The sequence below is a fragment of the Diplotaxodon limnothrissa genome, linkage group LG9 (genome assembly GCF_057381915.1).
Source record: "Diplotaxodon limnothrissa isolate DT_005_m linkage group LG9, D_limnothrissa_male_GT1.1, whole genome shotgun sequence".
NCBI classification, from domain to species: domain Eukaryota; kingdom Metazoa; phylum Chordata; class Actinopteri; order Cichliformes; family Cichlidae; genus Diplotaxodon; species Diplotaxodon limnothrissa.
The window spans coordinates 3,177,793-3,202,738 of record NC_140604.1 but is presented as its reverse complement, the minus strand read 5'-3'; the positions used below and the strand labels follow the sequence as shown (position 1 = coordinate 3,202,738).

Sequence of the window (24,946 nt, the reverse complement as noted above, 5' to 3'; positions counted from 1 at the left end):
CTTAAAACTCAAAATCCCACAATGCAAAGCACGCCTCTACCGAGTGAAACAATGGCGGCCATCATTTCGTTTAATATATTGCTCTTATTCGTGTTTCTAGGTCACAAAGTAAACTTTTAAGATATTTTCAGGTGAGAATGTAGGTGTGTAAACGTCAAATATCTGCTCGTTTTGTCAAAACATCCCATATTAGCAAGAGATTTCTCACGATGTTGCTGCTAGCCGCGGCTAGCTAGCGAACGTAGTTTGACCGGAAGTATGGCGTCCCGCTTGCCCTTCACAATAAGAGCATTATAGCGGATTATAATGGGGGACGCTTTTAATTTGTATAACTACCGGAAGTAGTTCCTGTGTACTGACGGTTGCTTAACCTCGCACTAATGCTATTTAGTTGCATAGTGTGAGCAGTTTGAAGTGTATTATATATTTCTGATCTTTATATTTGATTATGTTAACTATGTTGTATTATGTTTATATTTGAGTATTTGACTTGTCTATTCTCTTTATTTAGTGTTATAAGAGATGCTAAGCACTAACTTTAAAATGGATATTACCAACTCACAACTGAACCGCGTCCATGCTTACTGATGTTACTGATTCATTTTAGTAATTGACTAAGATGAAGCATTAGCTTTTCAGCTGCAGTTTGCTGGTAATCCTGTTATGTTAGTTTTGTGTCATACTCATTCCTGAGACCGTGGAATTTTGTAAAAACATGATTATTTTTGCTTAATGTGTTTTTTTTATATATATGTTGTTGTATTTTACTATGTTGATAATCACGCAGTGTTTACTGTGATGTGCAAAGGGCCAGCAGCAGAGTTGGAGTGGTGTTTGCCCCAGCATCTGAATAAACGAAACAGTCCGAGCCACAAATTGAACGCCTGGTTGAATTGAACTACCTGGGGCCAGGTAGGGCATGAACAGGGAGAGGGGGACACAAAGATATACTTTCTTTCTTACTCTCATATAAAATATTTAGCTTTTATTAAATAGTGATCTGAATCTTACAACCAAAGTTTGTATAATAATACACAAGATTGGCTGTAGACCATTGTTAAACATTCAGAACACTGTGTAAAAATAACAAAAAAAAACAAAAAGTGAATGCAAAACTGCATAAATATTTATTTTACGTGTTTGATGTGTGTGGCAGGGCGTGGTCTGCAGTGCCGCTGCAGGGGAGGTGGACCAACCTCAGCGGCATCTGCAATCACGCCTCTCAGGCGTAAAGTCTGTGCTCTCTCGGCTGTTTTATTTTATTTTATTTTTTTTTGTATGCGTCGGGCTGTAAGATGAAAAGCTACAGCCGGCTGTGTGGGTACAGCAACTATGTGTGAAAAGTGGTCCATAACGTAATGCTTCAAAGCGTGTTTATGCAAACATTGTCGGGTCTGCTTATGAACCTCTGCGCACAGCGTCTACAAATTGGGGCTGTACGAAGTCACCTCATCTTTACACAAAACCGTAAGCTGTCATCTGTGAGGCGCGAGCGGTGTTTGGTTTTACCATAGTTCATGGTGGAGAATGGCTGCTCTGCTGAGTTTTGCTCTCTGTAGCCGTTTGAATGGCAAACTACACTGATTAGCGGCGGCATAGGCACACTTAAAATTTCTTCAGAAATTTTCGCTTTCTAGTTATTATTATTATTGTAAAAATATATGTTAAACAACATATTTTCAAAACAAGTAAATCAAAAACAGATACATTTAATAAATCAAAACTCTGCTCATGGGCACAGCTCCATGTCCTAATAGCGTGCAAACAATCTCCTCATTACCTCTAATTCTTGCTGGTCATTTTTAAAAGAAAAATAATCTTGATCTGACCTGATAATTGTCGAGTTTGGAGTGTTGAGCATCTTCAACCCTGAATCCCGAAGGTTGTTGTTACCCAGGTCAAGTTCTCTCAGACTAGATGATTGGGAACTGAGGACTAAGGACAGAGCTTCACAACTTGTCTCTGAGAGGTTACAGCTACTTAGCCTATAAAATTATAAACAGAAAGAAAAATGACATTGGTCTTAAAGTGTATTCATCACTCGTGGAGGAGTTACTACTTTTGGCAATGCAATGTTGTTCCTGTTCTTCCATGAATTTTGACTTGATTGATTAACCAAGTGAACCATGTTAGAAATTTAAAGTTTTACTAATAACACAAAATACATGGATAAAGGCCAGCTTCTTAGATTTTTTTTCTCAATCACTAACAAAAAACTTAAATACAACTTGATCAGACCTTAGTTTCTCTAGTTTACAGTGCTGACTTGTTAGTCCAGCACACAGAAGCTTCACTCCTGAATCCTGTAGGTCATTGTTACTCAGGTCCAGCTCTCTCAGATTAGAGGACTGGGAGCTCATAACTGATGACAGATCTTCACAGCTTGTCTCTGTTAGGCTACAGTCAGTTAGTCTGAAAAATAATGAACAGAACGACAAAATATCATATTTATTAAAGTGTATTTATGGTACTGGGGAGTTATTTTATTTGGCAATATGTAATGTTATCCGGTTTTTGCACGAATTTTGAGTTGAATATTTAATTATTTTAGCCACATTAGAAATGTCTAATGTTTACTTATAACACAAAGATACAACAGCAAATTGATACATTTCAGCTTGTTGGTAATTTTTTCTAAATCACTGAAAAAGAAATGTAAACATCACTTAATCAGACCTTAGTTTCTCCAGTTTACAGTGCTGACTTGCTATTCCAGCATACAAAAGCTTCACTCCTGAATCCTGTAGGTCATTGTTACTCATGTCCAGCTCTCTCAGACTAGAGGACTGGGAGCTCACAACTGTTGACAGATCTTCACAGCTTGTCTCTGTTAGGTTACAGCCAGTTAGTCTGAAAGATTTTTAAAACACAGACAAATAACACATTTATTAATGTGCATTCATGGTACAGTGAGGAGTTACTAGATTTGGCAATATGTAATGTTATCCCGTTCTTGTGTGAATTCTGGCTTGAATATTAAACCATGTTAGCCACATTAGAAATGTCAAATTTTTACTGATAACACAAAGATACAACAACACACACATAAAGATCAGCTTCTTAGTAACTTGTATTTTTCTGAATCATTGACAAAAAGTGTAAATATATCTTGAACTAACCTTAGAGTTTCTAGTTTGCAGTGTTGACTTTCTACACCAGCACACAGAAGTTTCGCTCCTGAATCCTGTAGGTCATTATTACTCAAGTCCAGCTCTCTCAGACTGGAGGACAGAGAGTTCATAACAGATGACAGATGTTCACAGCTTTTCTCTGTCAGGCTACAGTCAGTTAGTCTGAAAAATTATGAACACAAAGACAAATAACCCAGTTATTAAAGTGTATTCATGGTACAGCAAGTAGTAACTAGATTTGGCAATATGTAATGTTTGTGTGTGTGTGTGTGTGTGTGTGTGTGTGTGTGTGTGTGTGTGTGTGTGTGTGTACCTTCATGAATTCTGACCTGATTGTTAAACTAAATTAGCCAAGTAAGAAATTTCACATTTTTACTAAGAACACAACAATAAAACAACAGAAAGAAAGATAGATTTAAAGATAAAGATTTCTTTGTGATTTTTTTCACAATCTTTAAAAACTTTAAAAATCTTTAAAAACAAAAATGTAAATGTCACTTGAACTGACCTTAGAGTTTCTAGTTTGCAGTGTTGACTTCCTATCCCAACGCACAGAAGCTTCACTCCTGAATCCTGTAGGTTATTGTTACTCAGGTCCAGCTCTTTCAGACTAGAGGACTGAGAGCTAACAACTGAGGACAGGGTTTCAAGGCTTCTCTCTGAGAGGTTACAGCCACTCAGTCTGATAAGACAATAAGAGCAAACAAGAAAATTATTTGTATTATTTATTATACAATTTAGATACATTTTTATTTATTTTTCAGAGAAATATCAGACAGTTCATTTATAGAGATCATGTTGGGAGGGGGTGGGGGTAGGTGGGGGGGTTTCAGCTAAATCATTCTTCATCAATCCCTTATTTATGTGTACAGCAAGTATAGTAAGCCACACCAGACTACACAGTGAAAACCAAAGAAACACAAGAAACACAAGTTTGCATTACACACTTGTGGCATGCTGGTCAACTGACAAAACACAAAGTGCGAAGTATCAAGAAATAACTGGGCTTATTCAGCCCTCCAGTAGCAGAGGCGGGAGGGAGAATATCTGATTTAACAGGATGTACTACCATGTCTATTATTTAAATAAATATAGGATGTGTGATATCCACAGAAACGTCACAATTTCAGTTTTGAAGCTCAGATTCTTTCAGAATCTAAACAACAAACTATTAAAACAACAAATGACTAAAGAGCAGGTAAACTGATTTTGAATAAAGATCTAAAAACAAAAATCCTGTGGTTCTGTTAATTTTTTTCAAAAATCACTTTCTACAAAAAAAACAACTCATTTTCTGTTATTGAATACTAAAGAAATTTCAACTTTGATAGATTATGACAAATTGCAAACTAATTTGCTGTCTCAAATCAACAGTCTGTAAAGTTCTGTTTCGCTTCAGCAGCATTGACCTTTGCACAGGTAATGTCCATTTGTTGATTCATTGTTTTCTTCATTTTTTTTAAATCTACTAAAGCATGTGTTATAAAACATGAAGCAAAGAAAAACTCCTTCATATTTTTGTTTTTTCCTCTGGTCAGTTATTTGATACAGTTGCATCTGCTCTGATGTTTGCACTTCTGATGACCTGTCACAATGTTAGCTTTATTTTGATACCAAGATGGTTTACACAGAGATTGTAATTGCAGAAAAAAATGTCAATTTGATTTGGCCATGTCAACTTTAACCTGTAACCTAAAAACCCCAAAGGGCTTAACATGTTATTAACACAGGGGAACCAGGTGCCTATGGCGGTCAGTAGGTGAGTAGGCAACAGGTAGGGGGTAGTTAGTCCCCCCATACTTTCCTCCTGATCCCTAATTAATTCCGTCCTCCCACTCCATAACACAGAGGGTCATTGATGCTATGTTTCCCTGTTTTAAATGCACTTTACACTCATGACAACCACACATGAGCAGGCGGAATGAGGCATGGGGTCTGTTCACACCTCCGTTCTCTGTTCACTATCGGGGGCTGGAGGCTAGAAGCAGGAGCTGGCCGTCCGGTTGGGGGTCTGGGTTGGTATTATCTTCTAATAAAACATAACTATCAAGTAAAATCACAGCAAAAGCCATAAGGGTCCACTTGGGGAAAAGTGGACTACTGATGGCTTCAGAGAACAATTTCAATAGCTACATGGACAAACAGGACAGGAACAAAATATAAAAAATGAAAATAAACAAAACACACATGATCAGACACATTACTTCATCATTTAACAAGGCTATTAACCACAATTAATGTGAATGCTACTGTGACATACAACTTACAGAGCTTTGTTGGAGGCTTTGACCACTGGCAGCAGCCTCAGAAGAGCCTCCTCTGAAGCAGAGTATTTCTTCAGGTCAAACACATCTAGATCTTTCCCTGATGACAGCAATATGAAGGCCAGAGCTGACCACTGAGCAGGAGACGGTTTATCTGTGGAGAGACTTCCTGATCTCAGGGACTGTTGGATCTCCTCCACTAGAGAATGATCATTCAGTTCATTCAGACAGTGGAGCAGATTGATGCTTTTCTCTGCAGACAGATTCTCACTGAGCATCTCCTTGATGTACTGGACTGTTTCCTGATTGGTAAGTGAACAGCTTCGTGTCTGTGTCAGCAGACCTCGTAGGAGATTCTGATTGGTCTGCAGTGAAAGACCCAGGAGGAAACGGAGGAACAAATCTAGGTGTCCATTTGGACTCTGCAAGGCCTTGTCCACAGCACTCTGGTATAAGTGTGTTTCTCCAGATTCTCTTTTTTCAGACTTCACGAAGGTTGTTTTTTGTTCTTCCAGCAGATTGAGTCCAGACTTGACTAAGGTCAGATGGACATGAAGAGCAGCTAGAAACTCTTGAAAACTTAGATGGATGAAGCAGAACACCTTGTCCTGGTACAGTCCTCTCTCCTCTTTAAAGATCTGTGTGAACACTCCTGAGTACACTGAGGCTGCTCTGATATCGATGCCACACTCTGTCAGGTCTGATTCATAGAAGATCAGGTTTCCTTTCTGCAGCTGATCAAAAGCCAGTTTTGCCAGAGACTCAATCATCTTCCTGCTCTCTGGACTCCAGTGTGGATCTGTCTCAGCTCCTCCATCATACTTGACCTTCTTCACTTTGGCCTGAGCCACCAGGAAGTGGATATACATCTCAGTCAGGGTCTTGGGCAGCTGTCCTCCCTCTCTGGTTTCCAGCACATTCTCCAGAACTGTAGCAGTGATCCAGCAGAAGACTGGGATGTGGCACATGATGTGGAGGCTTCGTGATGTCTTGATGTGGGAGATGATCCTTCTGGCCTGCTTCTCATCCATGAATCTCTTCCTGAAGTACTCCTCCTTCTGTGGGTCAGTGAACCCTCTGACCTCTGTAACCATGCCAACATAGTCAGGAGGGATCTGATTGGCTGCTGCAGGTCGTGTGGTTATCCAGAGGCGAGCAGAGGGAAGCAGGTTCCCCCTGATGAGGTTTATCAGCAGCTCATCCACTGAGGTGGACTTTCTAGGGTCAGTTAGGATTGTAGTTTTGTGGAAGTCCAGAGGAAGTCGACACTCATCCAGACCATCAAAGATGAACACAACCTGGAAGTCTTCAAAGCTGCAGATTCCTGCTTCTTTGGTTTCAGTAAAGAAGTGATGAACAAGTCCCACCAAGCTGAACTTTTCCTCTTTCAGCACATTCAGCTCTCTGAAAGTGAATGGAAATATGAACTGGATGTCCTGGTTGGCTTTGTCTTCAGCCCAGTCCAGGGTGTATTTCTGTGTTAAGACTGTTTTCCCAATGCCAGCCACTCCCTTTGTCAGCACTGTTCTGATTGGTTCATCTCTTCCAGGTGAGGCTTTAAAGATGTCTTCTTGTCTGATGGTTGTTTCTGGTCTGTCTGGTTTCCTGGATGCTGTTTCAATCAGTCTGACCTCATGTTCATCATTGACCTCTGCAGTCCCTCCCTCTGTGATGTAGAGCTCTGTGTAGATCTGATTCAGAAGGGTTGGGTTTCCTGTTTTCACAATCCCCTCAAAGACACACTGGGACTTCTTTTTCAGCTTAGATTTAAGTTTACGTTGACAAACTTCAGCAAGATGTTCTGAATAAATAAACAAAGGATATGAATTCATGATTTACAAATTCAATATGACAACTTTGAACACATGTTGTGCATCTCTTGAGACATTAATAAATTTTCTATTCAATCAGCAGCTCAAATATTTATTGAAATCCTCTTACTCCTCTGCAGATGGTCAGCCAGCTTCTCCTGCTTCATTCTCCTCAGGAATTCCACTGTGATCTTCACAAATGCCTCTCTGCTGCTCCTCCTCTGCTCCTCCTCCCTCTGACTCTCTAAGCATTCTGGGTAATCTAGACTCAGAACCTTCTGGATCTTCTTCAGCTCGTTCTTCACAAAAGTGATGATGTTGTCCTCCAGCAACTGGAACAGAATACTTCATGAATGAGCCAATCAGATGGAAATCATGGAGCCAAACATAAGATCCATGTTGGACACACTGACAATTCACTGGTCTACAAAGAGCAGCATGGAGAGGACTGTGAACAGAATAGATGCGAAAGCAGTGCTTTAAGTGGGCCGGTACGCGCCGGTACTAAGTACCACCACTTCTAAATATAGCTCTTGAGAGTACCGCCACCTCTCCATGCGCCCAGAACGTGTTTTTCATGATACCATAAAGGACAGGGCTGTGGCTCCCCACACTCCCTAGCAGATCATTACATGGAGAAACCTTTGGAATGCAAGCATGCTGATCCACACAGGTATGCACACAGGTGTACACATGGGTATTTACAGACGCAGACTACAGCTTTCTTGGCTGCTGCCTCAAAGCACACTGTGCGCTGTCTATCTTGCGTGCTGCACAATATCGTTTATTATTTAGTAACTATTGATATCTATGACTAGCTAGTTTATTGTGATGGTGCTTTTTTTTCTATTATTATGTTGCTCTTTGTTGTTTGCTGTCTCCTCTGGGGTTTTTTTCTCCATACAGGTGACCCAGGAGTTTTTTTTGTTGTTTGTTTTTTTTTTCTCTCTTCCCCCCCTTCTCACCGTCTCTTCTCCCCTTTGGTTTTCTTTCTCTCCCTCTCTTTCTTTCATTCTTTCCCCCTGTCCTATCCCACAGTTATGTTTGTCCCGTTTGCAACTGAAAATAAAATAAATTCATAATTATAATAAAGGTCAACCAAATGGACCAATATGGCAAGGCCATGATGATCCACTTGGTAAAATAAATCCTCTTGGCATCTTTCTTGGCCTCAAGACAACAATTCTGATGGCTATAGATCCAAATGGGACAAAAAAAACAAAAACAGAACGTGCTTTTCTCATTTGCACATCTGTTATAATCGTTTGACTGCGCTGCCGCTTTTCAGAGCGCCCTTCACAAGCACGCTTCCTAATTTGTCCCACCGAGAGCAGAGACTACATTACCCATACACCAATGTGTTTTACAAGTGAAAAGCGCATGCGTCGCTTTTGCCGTTGTCATGTCAACAACTCAACGTGGTCCGGAGAGGGTGTGTAAAACGCGCAAACAGCTGCTCGGTTAAAATACAAAAACAATGAACACTTAATATGCTCTCCTGGCTTCAGACTCTGAGTAGTAAAAGAACAAGGTCAGAATCAGAGGACTCGCTGGCTGACACCCCACCAAGCCAGAATGATATCGCTGCAGTCAGACGCAAGCTAATGAAAGCTGCACTAGTGCCGCAGCCGCGGACGACGGCACTTTTGGCGATGACGAGGACGAGAATGACACCATTTCTACCGATGACAACAGCCGCGTTAGCGAGCATGAGTGGCCAGAATGTTGGTCCCAAGCACAAGTCCGGTATTTCTCCACAAATTACAAGTGGCTGATCAGCAGAAATCAAAAGTTGGGCTTTTTTTTTTTTTTTTTTTTTTTTTTGTTTTGTTTGTTTGTGTGTTTTGGTTTTTATGTGTCTGTGTGGGGGTGTGGGTTTTGGATACTCCCCACATCTCCTTTGTACACTCAGGAACTGTTGTCTTGTACCCTTGGGTTTGTTACTAGTAATATCAGATTGGACTTTTTCCTTTTTCTGTTTGTACACCCACTGGTACTGCTATAATTATGAGGTGGGAGTGTATGTTTTATATTGCTTTATGTTCTTTAAAAAGAAAATGGCATATTGTTCAATTTATCTTTTGTAAAAGTCGATGTAAAAACTTTAATAAAAATATCAGAAGGAAGAAAAAGTTGGGCTGTAGTGTGTGTAGTCAAGTTTGTGCTCGCGTGGACATGCAGCAAGGGCAGAGAGTGTCGCAGGAGTGGAGTGGGTGCTTAATCTCGTCTTTTGGAAGGGACAAGGCTGCACAACAAAACTCACTACGAAAGAAAATAAAAGAGCACAGAGACTCAATTTATCACAAGAAAGCAGTTGAAATAAAAGAGAAGGCAACACAAAATACAATGTAAAAACACATTGAAGATATGAGAAAGGCTGACTACGCTTCAACTTGCAATGTGTTTAGAACAGCTTATAAGATTGGCAAGCATGGGCGTCCCTTTACAGACATGCCAATAGATGTCCAGTTGCAAGTCTTAAATGGTGTCAAGATGGGCAGAGTTTTGCACTCTAATAACTCATGTGCAAATATACTGGATCACATTGCAGCTGAAATGAAAAAGAAGGTAGTCAATGACATAGTGATGAATGAAAGAAAATTGTGTGTGCTCATTGATGAATCCACTACAATAAGTGGAAAGTCTGTGCTTGTCGTGTGCCTGCGGTCAGCTATTTCCAGTGAAAATCCAGACACAATATTTTTTTAACTGATTGAGCTGCAGGGGACCACAGCAAAGGACATCACTGAAGCACTGTTAGGATGTCTTCATAATAATGGCTTTGACCCTCACTACCTACAGGAACATTTGTTGGCATTTGCTTGTGATGGAGCCTCAGTGATGCTTGGGAGGAAAGCAGGAGTTGCAGCGCAGCTTTGTTCCAAATTCCCTTACCTGTTTGTCTGGCATTGTTCCAATCACAGACTGGAACTGGCAGTTTGTGATGTTTTGAAGGAGGTAAGAGGAATCAACCACTTTAAAATATTCTTAGATCAGCTTTACTCCCTCTACCATGCATCACCAAAAAACCAAAGGGAGTTAACCGAGAGTGCTCACAATGTTGGACAACGTCTCCTTGTGATAGGCCGTGTTTTATCAGTGCGTTGTGTTGCTTCAAGTGAGAGAACAGTGAAAGCAGTATGGGAGAACTACCAAGCTCTGCAGGTACACTTTACAAGTGCTGCTGCTGATACCAGCAGGGACTCAAGAGAGAGAGCAAAATACAAAGGACTCAATGATGTTCTCACTACTGTTTCTTTTGTGGTCAATCTTGGCATCATGTATGACGCTCTCACAGAACTCAGTGACCTCTCAAGAATGCTCCAGAGACGGGACATGACTTTGGATCAAGCCGACAGGCAGCTGGACCGACAAATCCGGGTGTTTGAGTCAATGGTATCCACACCTGGTCCCTACACACAAACTGCCATTGAAGCTGAAAAGGAGAAAATCTTCAGAAATGTATGCCTGCATGAAAATCAGAGGGTTATAAAAATCAACCATGGCCAATTTTTCCGTAGCCTGGCTGAAAATGTTACTCCAACAACTTCCTCGCATGTCAGTAAAACCTCATCTGAAAAGACAGATAGTCACCTCCTCTCAGACATCAAGGTCCTCCAGTCTGACTCCTGGGCTGCATCTCTAGATATTCAATATGGGGATGCAGCGGTCAGACGTTTATGTCAGAGATTCAGAGTTGGGGAGAGGGAAAGTGTCCTAGGATTTAGGGAGTATAAAGACCTTAAAGCTTCCAAGACACCAGCAGCCCTGAAGCCGCTTCTTACAGCTGTCCACACCATTGCAGTATCAACAAGTGAATGCGAGCGAGCTTTCAGCTCAATGAATGATACTTTGACAGATAAAAGAAACTCTCTCGACATCAAAAGGCTTTCAAATATGATTTTTCCTGAAATGCAACGGACCACCCTTGGATCAGTTTAACGCACAAACATATGTGCAGACATGGCTGGCACTAGGGAGGAGAAGTGCAGCATCCACAAACTGCGAAGCCCAAAGTGAAAGGAAAGTGGAGCCCAAAACGTGCTGGAGCCTTTTCTAGGTAAAATGATTTGTACAGTATTTCTCATTTTTCATTTGGTGTACTGTGATTGTATTTTGCTGAATCTGCTTTTGTATATTTTTCAGGGGTAAAGAAATGAACCATCTTCAAGACTCAAGATTATGTTCTACTGTTCTATGGTTATTATGTTTGGGTTGCTTCAAGTGAGAGAACAGTGAAAGCAGTATGGGAGAACTACCAAGCTCTGCAGGTACACTTTACAAGTGCTGCTGCTGATACCAGCAGGGACTCAAGAGAGAGAGCAAAATACAAATTAGTTTATAATTAATTTTATGTACATTTTGTTTAAAAAATAAAATTCAATACCTTTTTGCACATTTTATTTATGTTCAGTAGCTCTTTCTAGCTCAAGCAAATCCACAAACTAATAAAATGATTTATTATTTTGTATAAGGTTGTCTGTTCACTGTTGTACATAAAACCCATAGTTGTTGTTACCTCAGGGGAGGCGGAAAAAAAACAGAGTACCGGCACCTCTTTTGGGCCACTTAAAGCACTGTGCGAAAGTACTTGTTGTATAAGTACAGACCATAAATATGGAGTCCAGGTGTGTTTGATGCTGCTGGGCAGACTGATCACTGGGAACCTCTGAGTTCTGCTGGTCCACTCTGTGGAAGAATCATGAAGAATCAGTGCAAGCACAGGATAAAGATCCAATATTCTTCTGGTAAGGGGCAATCCTTAAACAACGTCATATGAATCAACTTAGTCAACCCTTAAATTTCTGAAAACATTGGGCATTTTCAGTCTGTTTTAAATTCTTACTGATGTCCAGCATGTCGAGTCTTTTCTTAAATTAAAAAAAGAAAATTACTGTCTGCTCACTGCTCATGGACACATTGATAGTTTAGTTTATCCATCTTTTTCTTAATAAAGACTGGATACAGTCTGCACTGCACAAACTCACAGTTTCTGTTTTTTGAGAATCAGTGTCATGAGTCATATTTTTATTGAAGTGGAGCAGTGTTGAATGAATTTTTTTATCTTTAAAACTGGTGCCCCCATTATTTTATACAGCACAACTGCCGCATCGTTTTTGTCAGATATTTGTGTTTCATCCTTTGGTTGCATGCAGCATAGGTCTGATAGTAGTATGTAACACTCTGATGATGATGATGAGATGACTGAACTGGCTGGCTACACTGGACACACGGATGGTGTAGACAACATCAATGACATGACAAAGGACTGAAGATGAGTGATTAGAAACCAGTGAGTACACAGCTGAACTTAGTCTGACTAATGATACATGGAATTAACCAGAACACAATACACAGGTGACAGAAAACAGAAAGTGAAAAACATGGATGTGGGAAATAAACTGAACATGACAAAACTGAAAACACTATGTCGATGACCCAGGGACCCTGACATTAATTCTGTCCAGTTCATCCCAAAGCAGCTTGATGGGGTTTAAGTTTGGAAACTGTTCTGGCTTCTCCATGTTTTCCAGCTTACCATCTTGTCCTTTTGAGGTAATTGAGGTAGTTCTGGCTAAAAAAAAAGGCATTTTTGTGTAATTCTGAAATGTACATTATTTTTCATTTTGGGATAACCTTACATTTTTTTAAGGTAACCACTTACCACTGTACCATTTCAAGCTATTCATTGGAGTTGAAAGACTTGAATTGCAATAAATAACTAGAAACATTGGTGTGTTCTAAAACTTTTGACAAGTAGGCTTTTGATGGACAATAAAACCAAATATTAAACAACTGCAGTTTAAAATGGTGCTTATGTTGCTGCCATGGTGTAACTTGGTTTAACATAGTTACTAAACTGTCTGTTAAATTGACAAATCGCATAAGAACCCCTCTCCCTTTGGGAAGCACTTCCATAGAGTCTAAACTAAGTTGATTTGCCCATCTGAGATTCCTGTCTGAGCGTAAAGAGCGACCTGTAAGAGAGCATGTCACTGTTGCAGAACATGCAAAGCAGAGACCCATCAGATACCTAGCGTCCAAATCGACAGAGAAAGAAGCTCAGTGTTTCAACATCAGAAGAAAGAACTGCTCTCATGGCTAGAGATCAATGAGATATAACACAAATGCTACAGTAAGTGGGAGCCAGGGCGACAGTTTAGAGGAGGCGATATCATCATCACCCCCACCCAAGTTTGGGTACCATGCTCCAAGTGCAATGGCAGAAGGAGCGAGCATGGGGTTATATTTTTTCATGAACACAGAAAAGTGAACCAGAGTACAATTCCTTGTTTTTATGTATAACCTTGGTGAAATAAAGATGAGTCGTATCACTTTGTAGAGGTCATCATGTCCTACCACATGCTGCCTTTGACACCTTTTTGACAGGTTGGCCATCGTAACGTTCTCAGAGTCCTGCCCACCTAAAAGGTTTTGCTAACTTTGACCTGTTTATCTGCAGTGTGTAACATGTTGACCTATTTTTTGCATCAGCCACTAGATTGCACTGGGTTGCAGCAGAGTATGTAACTGACCGGTGAGTAAGAAAAAAAAAGAGAAAATAATAAAAAGGGGAATCTGAGCAGAGATCGGTGTGTGCGTGTATTTTAGTAAGAGGCTCGATAAACGGCCAAGGACAGTGCACAGTGGACTTCATAATCACACCAAGGGCCAAACCAGGGTCAGCACACAAAATGAGAGAATGATGCTGGTCTTACCAGCTAATTCAACTCAGCAAGTCTAACAATACAGCCTGTGTGCACAGATGGATGTTTGAAGCTTGCAGACATTGATCCATTTTCTTCCACTTATATCAGGGTCACAGGTGTAGCAGATTAAGCAGAGGAGACCAGACGTCCCTCTCCCCGGCTACCTCCTCTAGCTTGTCCAGGAGAACACCAAGGCTATCCTAGGCCAACTAGCTAACTAGACTACACTGCAAAAACTCAAAATCTTGTAATAAGTAAGTATATTTGTCTTATTTCTAGTCAAAATATACCATTACACTTAAAATAAGACACACTCCACTAAAGAGTATCATTTCAGTAAGATATATGAACTTGTTTTAAGACACTGAATTTTGAAACTTTATTTTCTACATTTTAGCAGATTACAGTTTGATTGTTACTGGATGGATTTTCAGAAAAGTGGAGAGTGACTTTAGTTTGTAGAAGTTAAAAAATAATAACCAGTGTTTGAGTCTCTGAGTTTTATGAATAAAAGTGAAATCTGTGCAGCAAAGTTACAGCACAACATTGCTGATGGAAGAAAACATGAGCACAAGCATCACTACCTGTTTGCGGAAGTGGATTTTCAGCTGTTTACAAACCACAGACTTGTTTTTAATAGACAGTATAAATGGGATTGAGGGAATGACGTGTTTGTACTGCCATTTATATCCAACAACATCAAGCAGTTAAATCAAAGAGTTCAAATCAAAGAGTTCGTGTTACTAACAGCTCACCTCTCTGCAGCAGACAGAGGCTGGACTTTAAAACCAATTTTGTCATCTTTAGACGCGTCACTCTTTAAGGACACACAGCTGGGTTCAGGTCCAGGTCCAGCAGGTCTCCCATAGATCCTGTTAGAGAAGAAAAACGTGCTTTTCATTTGCAGTCACAGAACCTATTGAAGTCATAGAATACATTCATTCATTATCCTAAAGAGAAACTGGTTTGCAGGCTAAACATAAGCAGTGTAAGTCTTGGCATTGTAAGAACAGAGCACCACCCAGAGATAAACACTGTCATTTACACTGTTCAGGATTATGGTCGTACTGTAAGCAGCTGGAGTTTAAATGTATTGTATGTATGTAAGAATTCCTCTGGGTTATTCAAAGAAAAGGCTGAGGATGAGTTGATTAGAGGACAGAGTTTAAATACATGGACTGAGCCATATGACCTTTACAGACAGCTGGGACCAGAGTCTAGCTTTGCATGAACAGTTTCTAACTGGAAGCTGTAAAGTAACAGATCAAAGACCAGTGAGAGTTTGAACTGTTGAAATAGAGGAGACAGAAATATAAACAAAATGTCCAGTGCACATTAATTTATGCATCACAATCCCAGGATATACAAAAAAAAAAGCAGTTCAGGTTTGGCTTTAATCCGGATCTGCGTCAGCAACATGTATGGCTGGATTATTTTCCTTTAGGGTTAACTTAGATTTTTAAGTTAATCCGTTCTAAGTTATCCACTCAGTTCTAATATCTTAATGTAAGTAGGTGCAGTTCAGATTAATGCAACCCTTTCACTCACTGGACCTACAGAGTGATCATTTAGGAATGTTCAGTGACACCTAAATGTGTTACCGGACCAATGTGATTGAAATAGTGATTGAAATTAGTGCTGGAGGCACAAGATCAAGTTTCCATACAACTCAGAGAGAAACTATTTAAACTGACATCCCATTTTGTAATCAGGTCTTGTGATAAGCCCTGAGATTAGGGTCCTACTAAAATCATTCTTTCTTAAATGGGAGGTGATCCAGCGTTAACAAAGACGGTGGAAGCTGTGCTAGGGCTGTCTCGAGACAGTCGAGGATTTTCAATGCGAAGATCTCTAATTGGTATAAAAACCTAGCTTGTCGGCAAAACAACGCAAAAATACACTCTCTAGTTTTTACCTTAGCTCTCAGTGCTTCAACAGCAGATTTGGTAAAGAAAACAAGGGAAAAAGGTGCTAAATGACAGTATAGAAAAAAAAAAAACTTTGACTCAGGTCTAAATAAAAACCCAAACAAATCAGATTTTAGCTACAAGGACTAAAGTTTACATCACTACTCTCTCTCTTACTCTTTTTCCCTTGTCCAGTTTTCTCTTGCTTGCTCTCATCTGCTGCTCCCCCCCTCCCACTAGTGAGTGGGACTCTGGTTACAGTATGGATGGGAAGCTTGAAACAGACATGTTGACACTATGTCAAGCTTCCCAAGGGCAGATGTTTCGAAACACTGAGCCACACCGGGGTTTTGAACCACACTGCTCAGAAGTTTGGTTTAAAACAACCAGGTGGCCTGACCCTGACTACACAAGACTTTAGTGCCCGAGTTTCAACAAGTGGCATAGCTGCTGCTTCTCATCATTGCCGGGCAAAAGGTTTCCTATTTTTTTTAATAACCAGACTACTGTAATTACTGAAATAATGTTTTTGATACTATCACTTCTATTTATTACAGAGAGAAAGTGAGAGACAGAGACTAATGACTGAGAACCATTAACTCATATTAGCGTAGAGAGAGTGGCACACTGAGCTCTCTAATAATTAAAATATCTCAATAAAAACGGCCTCTGCTTGTGGACGCACAGGTAAGACTTGCTTGTAAAAAGCTCACCAATCTGATCACCTGAGTTTATTCCAAATAATCATTGCACTAACAGACAAATGCTTATCATCCTTGTTCTAAGCAAAGATTTTGGGACAACCAGCAGAGCCTGAATATTATGAATATATCATGAATAATATGTGATAAGATCTGATGCCAGAGCATGATGATGGGTTACAAAAATCTAGCCTAGAGGAAATCTAACATGTATATCACCATCTTTAATGTCTTTTGGATAGACCGTGCTAATGTAACTGAGTCTTCTACACTGCATAAAACAAGACTGATTCCGGATCAGGCGATTGTCAAAAGTGAAGTGGGGATGTTTAGAAAATTGGTTCATCTTCAGGGTCAAAGCACTCAGAAGTGTTGAATATGGGTTAGCTGCAATAGGGCCAGTAATAATGACCCCGGTTTGATCTTTATTTAGCTACAAGATGTTTTGTGTTTGTGTTTTGTGTGTGATTTAATATTATGGATGTGGTCATTCAATGTGCTGAGCTCATGACTGTCACTCAGTTAAAATAGTTGAAAGAGAAAACGGGAGGGGTCCAAGTACAGACCCCGTAGAACTTAACCACAGCATCAGTCAGCATCAGGGCAAACCAGCAGATCATTGATAACTCTGAGGAGTGCTCTCAATGTGTTTTTGTTCATTTGTTTTTGCTTTTCCCATTGTGTCAGTTCATATTTAAAAAGCAATAAAAGCTACAGTGGGTAGCATAACATGTTTGATTTAATGCTAAGCTAAAGTGATGCTACACACTTGTAGCATTTTTTTTGCATGATAGTTTTGGATCCAGATGTTTGATGTCTGAAATTCCACCTCTAATTAAAATAAATAGTCTGTCAAAAAGTGGCTTAAAACCAGTTGAAAATGACGGTGACACCTGTGCTTGTGTGTCCTTTGAGACATTGTCTCCTACAGAGATCAATTTTAGAAACCAAGAAACATAAAAATCATTTAAATGAGACACCAACAACGTTCCCTCTAATGTTTCACGTGTCTGAGCGAACACACAAACTCCCCGAGTGTCCCTTGGACACTGTGAGCGACAGCAGACGTGTGCACTGTGGTCACGTCTGCATCGAATCATCCAAGTTACATGTTTATTAAAATAATCAAATTATAGCATTTATGTTAGACTACTTTTAATTAACTGCTTTAGCCCACTTACAATAAAAAATTAAAATAAAATCTTGTTCATGACCTGTAGTATGTTAACACTATTGGAAGGAAAAATAACTTGAACTCCAATTTTGAAAACAAAACTTTCTTTTTTTTCTTTTTTCTTTATAAAGCTCTGACTTGTATTATGAGTCTGTGGTCTGGGAGAGAGTCCTGTGACTCTGGTCATTATATACTGTATTTTGCAGACAATGTTGGGCACTTAATTATACAGTTACTTCTTCAAAAAAGTAAAAGTTTTTTGCAGCTGTTTACCTAAAAATGCAGCCAAGGAGTTTTTTAAATAAACATTTCAAACTATTTACAGAACAATCAGCTGTTCTGCATCAAATCTGATGCCACACAAATTATTTGTGCCGCTCCAAAAAATAATTTCTGTCCACTATGAGATGAAGGAGAACAACAGCCTGATACCTGCAGGCCTGACAGCAGCAGATGTGTCACTCCTGTAACTCCTGTAACATTCAGCAGTCGCCTCATTGTTCTGACACACAACACTACTGACTACACTACACACTAACTACACATTAACTACACAAGACAACACACCAACTTTATATGCCAAACATGCTAAATGTCACAAATCTCTCACATCTCAAACACACCGTCACTCCTAAAACTTCCCCCTTCCTAAACTGTTACGGCCGAGAGGGCCCGGCTGTGGGTGTGGACTCAAATGCAGACACAGAGGGAGGCAAACGGGCGTGAACACAGTGATTTATTTACAAGTGTCTAGTGAAATTACACAACAGGAGACTATGAATGCTATGAATTATGAAATGCTATGAACTGTGAACTGTGAGGCCAAACTGTGAACATGAAACTGAGTGCTATGGCTAGGTGCTGGATTTCACGGATGGAAAAAGGGGCAGCGGCTTGGATGGAGGTACGCAGTCAGCGTTGCAGGTTTAAAGTGTCATGCGAGGAAGGGGTGTCCAGGGGGTTCCGGGTGAGGAGTGTCCAGAGAGGATCCAGAATATGCGTGGAGTGAGGGACTTGGCAGGGAGGCAGGCAGGTGTAGTCCGATGGTGGAGAGGAAGAAACCAGATGACAGAACCAGCGTCCAGGCGGAGATGAGAGTAGTTCGGGAAACGTGACTGCCAGGTGGGTCATGGGTTAGCAGAAGATCTGGCAGAGGTCTGTTGTGAATGCTGGTCTTATATGCAGGTGACTTGATTGGAACCAGGTGTGGAAGCTGATTGGAGTCTCTGCCTGAAGGTAGAACCCAGCGGAGTGGAAAAACCCCGTGCTCACCCGGACCATGACAGTACCCCCTCCTCAACGATCGCCCCCCGGCGACCGAGCAGACCCGGACACGCGACGAGACCTGAAAAAATCAGAAACAAGCGCCGGGTCCAAGATCAGAGACCGAGACACCCACGAACGCTCCTCAGGCCCGTACCCCACCCAGTCCACCAGAAACTGCCGGCCCCTGCCCCACCGACGCACGTCCAGGATACGCCGCACCGAGAAGGCAGGATGACCATCGACGAGCCGGGCGGGAGGAGGGGGGTCGGAAGGAGGGCACAGAGGACTAGACAACACTGGCTTGACCTGCGAAACATGGAACACCGGATGGATCCGCAACGATGCAGGCAATGTGAGCCGGACTGCCGCAGGGCCAATCAGCCTGTCAATCACGAAAGGCCCAATATAGCGCGGAGACAGCTTGCGGGAGGTTCCCTGGAGCGGGATATCCTTAGCCGCCAGCCACACTTTTTGCCCCGGAGAGTAAGTAGGAGCCGCCGTGCGCCGCTGGTTGGCGTAGTGGCATTGGCGAGACACAGCGCGCAACAGCGCCTCACGAGTCCGCGTCCAGGCCCGGCGGCAACGCTGCAGATGATGCTGGACAGAAGGCACCGCAAGCTCAGCTTCTTGCTCGGGGAACAGAGGTGGCTGGTAACCTAAGGACGCCTCAAAAGGTGAAAGACCTGTGGCCGAGGCGGTGAGTGTGTTATGCGCATATTCAACCCACGGCAAGAATGTGGACCAAGAGGCTGGATTATGGGCAGTGACGCAGCGAAGAGTGGTCTCGAGTTCTTGGTTCAGGCGCTCAGTTTGGCCATTGGTCTGTGGATGGTAGCCTGAGCTCAAACAGGGCTTGGCCCCCAGGGCCGTACAAAAGGCTCCCCAGGCCTGAGAAGCAAACTGGGGACCCCTGTCAGACACTATTTCCACAGGGATCCCATGGAGTCTGAAAACCTGTTCAACCAACAGTTTAGCTGTTTCTGAAGCAGTGGGCAGTTTATCTAGAGCTATGAAATGTGCTGCCTTGGAAAATCTGTCAACTATGGTAAGTATGGTAGTCTTTCCTGCAGAGTTTGGAAGCCCTGTTACAAAATCCAACGCAATATGTGACCATGGCCGGTGTGGGGTGGATAGTGGGTGAAGCAGTCCGTAAGGACGGTGATTCCTGGACTTATTACGAGCACAAACCGTGCAAGCAGCTACGTATTCACGTACATCCCTATCCAACGTCTCCCACCAAAAGTGTCTCTTCAGTAGCATAGCTGTCCTACCTCGGCCCGGGTGACCTGCGAACTTGGCCGTGTGAACCCATTCCAAAACCTTGGTGCGGGCTGCTGTGGGTACATAGCGCTTGTTAGCTGGACCGGTGCCCGGATCAGGTTCTGCTTGCAGAGCCCGCTGAATGACGGAGTCTACTTCCCATGTGACAGCCCCTACACGACAGCTGGCAGGGAGTATGGAGGGCACCCCTGACCGCTCTGAGGCGGCTTCGAACTGGCGGGAGAGAGCATCTGGCTTAACATTCCGGGTACCTGGGCGATATGAGATAGAAAAGTTGAAACGGGCAAAAAACAGTGACCAACGGGCTTGGCGTGTATTTAGTCTCTTTGCATTCCGTAGGTATGTTAAATTTTTATGGTCTGTCCAGACTATGAATGGGTGCTCAGCCCCCTCCAGCAGGTGCCGCCACTCCTCCAATGCTAGTTTCACAGCAAGCAGCTCACGGTCCCCAATATCGTAGTTTCTCTCTGCCGGAGACAAGCGACGCGAGAAGAAAGCGCAGGGTTGTAACTTTGCTGATGGACCAGTATGTTGAGACAACACTGCCCCCACTCCAACATCTGATGCGTCCACCTCAACGATGAAGGGCTTGCTGGTGTCGGGCTGAATTAGCACGGGAGCTGTTGTAAACAGTTGTTTCAGCTTGTTGAAAGCTCTGTCGGCTTCGGTAGGCCACGTGAATGGGTGCTTTGTAGACGTGAGGCGTGTTAGAGGTGCAACTACCTGACTGTAGTTCCTGACGAATCGCCTGTAGAAGTTGGCAAAGCCCAGGAATCTCTGGAGAAGCTTACGGGATGTGGGCACCGGCCACTCTGTGACTGCCTTGACCTTTGCTGGATCAGTCTTCAGTTGCCCCCCTGCCAGGATATAACCAAGAAAAGAGACTGATGATGCATGAAACTCACACTTTTCTGCCTTTATGTACAGTTTGTTCTCCAATAAGCGCTGGATGACAGCACGGACATGAGCGTGATGTTCCTGGAGCGATCTGGAAAATACGAGTATGTCATCCAGATATACGAACACAAATCTGTTCAGAAAGTCCCTGAGAACATCATTCACCAAAGCTTGAAATACGGCTGGGGCGTTCGTTAGTCCAAAGGGCATGACCAGGTACTCGAAGTGGCCCAGTGGCGTGTTAAAGGCCGTCTTCCACTCATCTCCCTGCCTAATGCGAACCAAATGATAAGCATTACGAAGATCCAGCTTAGTGAAGATAGTGGCGCCTTGCAGGGACTCTGACACAGAACTGATGAGTGGCAATGGGTATTTATTCTTTATAGTTATGTCGTTGAGACCACGGAAATCAATACATGGTCGTAGTGACCCGTCCTTCTTACCCACAAAGAAGAATCCGGCAGCAACAGGTGAAGACGACGGTCGAATTATTCCAGCAGCAAGTGACTCACTGATGTACTTCTCCATAGCAACACGTTCTGGTTTAGATATGTTGTATAATCGACTGGAGGGCAAAGGAGCACCGGGGAGAAGGTCTATGGCACAGTCGTATTGTCTGTGAGGCGGCAAAGCTTGCGCCTTACTCTTACTAAAAATCTCTTTGAAATCGTGATATTCCATGGGCACACCAGTGAGATCGGGGGTTGTTTCTTCCAACGCATAGGGCTCCTCGGGGCCCGGGGGACACGCCGACCTCAAACAATTAGCATGGCAGAATACACTCCAGCTTATTATCTTCCGTCCAGACCAATCCAAGTGTGGATTGTGTAGCTTTAACCAAGGGTAGCCGAACGTGAGGGGAGTGTCAGGCGATGAGAGGGCGAAGAAAGTGAGCTCCTCCCTATGATTTCCTGAAGTGATTACAGTCACTGGCTCAGTGTGGTGAGTTATTTGTGCAAAGACCTGGTTATTAAGTGCTTTCGCAGAAATGGGCGGATCTAAAGGCACAAGGTGCAATCCTAACCGTGTGGCGTGGTCAAAACTGATTAGGTTTTGCTCTGAACCGGAGTCGACCAGGGCCTGAAAGGTGTGCGTGGCACGGTTGATAACTAAACTGACTGTGAGAAGCAAACGGGGTTTATCATCACTATGAGAACCGCCCACCCGTATCCCCGAATCTACTGGCGGGCTGGCCCTTTTCCCCTCTTGGGACATGCTGCGATCAAATGTTCTGTCGACCCGCAATAAAAACACGCGCGTGCACGAAAGCGACGCTCTCTCTCCTCCGGCGGCAGCCGAGCGCGGCCGATCTGCATCGGTTCCGGCGCCGCGTCCACGACGGAGGGAGAGGCGGCCGACACAGGCGACTGCATCATGGGTGGGGCTGGCGTAAACGAACACGGAAGTGGGCGGAGTAGGGGACGTTGGGGTTTGTAGTCCCTTTCATTCTCCCTCTCTCTCAGCCTGATGTCAATACGGAGAGAGAGGGAGACTAACTCCTCAAACGTAGCGGGCTCATCCCGTGAAGCGAGCTGATCTTTCATGTTATCATTCAGGGACTGTAGAAAGATTCCCTGCAACGCGTGATCCGGCCACCCCGTCTCCGCGGCGGCCGTTCGAAAATCTATGAGGTAATCAGCAACACTACGGCGACCCTGGCGCAGCTGTAACAACTTACGGGCCGAACTGCCCTCAGAGACAGGATGAGTGAATGTCCTTTTAAACTCACCCAGGAAGTCATCATAAGAGCAAGTTCGCAGGGGATGGCTTGACAGGTATGCTTCTGCCCATTTTAGAGCACGGTCCCGTAATTTCCCTATGAAATAGGAAATCCGAGCGGCGTTGTCAATGAAGGTGCGCGGTGAGCGGCCAAATACCAGATCGCACTGAAGTAGGAACCCCGTGCAGCTCCCCGGATCCCCAGAAAAAGGTTCGGGCTCCGGGGATGATGCGTCGCGAAAAATCGGCCCATTTTGGAGCGCGTAAGCCGAGGCAGGGGACGAAGTGGATGGCTGTGTGTCTTGTGCGGGGGGCGCGGGTTCGGGGGCAGGACGCGGCACGGAAGCGAGGTTAGCTTGTAGAGTCTCTAAGGCAGCAAAGATCTTAGCCTGTCCCTCACCAAGGTCTTTCTGTGAAGCCAGGAGATATTGAATGGATTGCTCGTGGTGACCTAGGATTGCACCTTGTTTCTGAATGGCTGTCCGCTCTGCGTCTGCTGAGTCCATATTGTGGCCAGATCTTACTGTTACGGCCGAGAGGGCCCGGCTGTGGGTGTGGACTCAAATGCAGACACAGAGGGAGGCAAACGGGCGTGAACACAGTGATTTATTTACAAGTGTCTAGTGAAATTACACAACAGGAGACTATGAATGCTATGAATTATGAAATGCTATGAACTGTGAACTGTGAGGCCAAACTGTGAACATGAAACTGAGTGCTATGGCTAGGTGCTGGATTTCACGGATGGAAAAAGGGGCAGCGGCTTGGATGGAGGTACGCAGTCAGCGTTGCAGGTTTAAAGTGTCATGCGAGGAAGGGGTGTCCAGGGGGTTCCGGGTGAGGAGTGTCCAGAGAGGATCCAGAATATGCGTGGAGTGAGGGACTTGGCAGGGAGGCAGGCAGGTGTAGTCCGATGGTGGAGAGGAAGAAACCAGATGACAGAACCAGCGTCCAGGCGGAGATGAGAGTAGTTCGGGAAACGTGACTGCCAGGTGGGTCATGGGTTAGCAGAAGATCTGGCAGAGGTCTGTTGTGAATGCTGGTCTTATATGCAGGTGACTTGATTGGAACCAGGTGTGGAAGCTGATTGGAGTCTCTGCCTGAAGGTAGAACCCAGCGGAGTGGAAAAACCCCGTGCTCACCCGGACCATGACACTAAACAACTAAATGCCATGTTGCCATTTCATTTTTTGATTGGTCGACATGGTACATTTTTCGACCAATAGGAAAGGGTGGAGAGTTTTTTTTGGTGTTGTTTTTGCTCACAGGTGGAGAGTGCTTTGGAGGTTTTCCTTATAAAACGCCGTTTTTACCGTTTCTTCCTGCAGTAAATATAAACAACGACAGTATTCAGGAAGAAAAACAAACATTGCAGATATTTTATCATAACTCTGGTTTTACGTGGCCAATCAACACAATTTAAAAACTGGTATAAAGTCCACACTTTGTCCGTCAGTTGTTCCGTCTGTCCTGCTCACGTCTCCAATGCTCCACGTTGTCATTAACGTGGCTTCACTCCACATCAGCCGCTTTGCTAAAACACCGGCACATAAGGACGCTGTCAGAGCCTGTCAACGACATTGATTAGCTGCGTATATACGAATGTGAATCGCATTATTGGCTGGACTCATCGTTCTAATCCCATACTGGAGCAGACAGTCACTGACTAACACTGCAAAACAGAATTGTTTAATTTTAATTTCAATTCAGGTTAGATTTTTTTCGTGCGCAACACAGATTTCTGTGCACAGAGACTGTGCCAGCAGTGCACCAAACTGACATCAAAAAGTTCATATTACTAACAGATCACCTCTCTGCAGCAGACAGTTTGTATCCCTTAAAAAGAGTGAAGCGTCCAGCAGACCAGTCACTCTGTAAGGACACAAAGCTGGGGGAAGGTCCAGGCGGGTTCCTGTGAATAATGATGGAGCAGTGATGTGAGTGCTGAGCTGTGACATGGAGAAGAGTCATGGACAGTTAGAGATGGTCATCTCACCTCTGAGCTTTGGTCTGGCTCTCATGTTCCCCACACAGAGTGCTTTTAGAGGGAGGGACTCCCTCCTCTCTGTCCTCACACTGATCCAT

General features: G+C 43.2%; 1 protein-coding gene and 1 pseudogene across 1 annotated transcript; one reads left to right on the top strand and one right to left on the bottom strand.

The window, feature by feature from the left end:
- Nucleotides 1-232: 232 nt before the first annotated feature.
- LOC146624985 (protein NLRC3-like) lies at nt 233-24,946 on the bottom strand. The gene is made up of 12 exons (XM_085363239.1): nt 24,858-24,946; nt 24,672-24,773; nt 14,672-14,788; nt 11,817-11,895; nt 7,337-7,538; nt 5,399-7,196; nt 3,640-3,813; nt 3,120-3,293; nt 2,677-2,850; nt 2,239-2,412; nt 1,830-1,985; nt 233-275 (listed from the first exon to the last, which is right to left on the bottom strand). The coding sequence occupies exons 1-12, from the start codon at nt 24,944-24,946 to the stop codon at nt 233-235; spliced, it is 3,282 nt and encodes a 1,093-aa protein (XP_085219365.1).
- Nucleotides 7,900-9,915, top strand: LOC146624986 (E3 SUMO-protein ligase KIAA1586-like; annotated as a pseudogene).

Coding starts and splice junctions, on each gene's coding strand:
- LOC146624985 (XM_085363239.1), bottom strand. CDS start 24,946: ATGGATCAGTGTGAGGACAGAGAGGAGGGAGTCCCTCCCTCTAAAAGC. Junction 7,197..7,336: donor GGCTGACCATCTGCAGAGGA/GTAAGAGGATTT, acceptor TTATTTATTCAG/AACATCTTGCTGAAGTTTGT. Junction 2,413..2,676: donor TGTAAACTGGAGAAACTAAG/GTCTGATTAAGT, acceptor ATTATTTTTCAG/ACTAACTGACTGTAGCCTAA.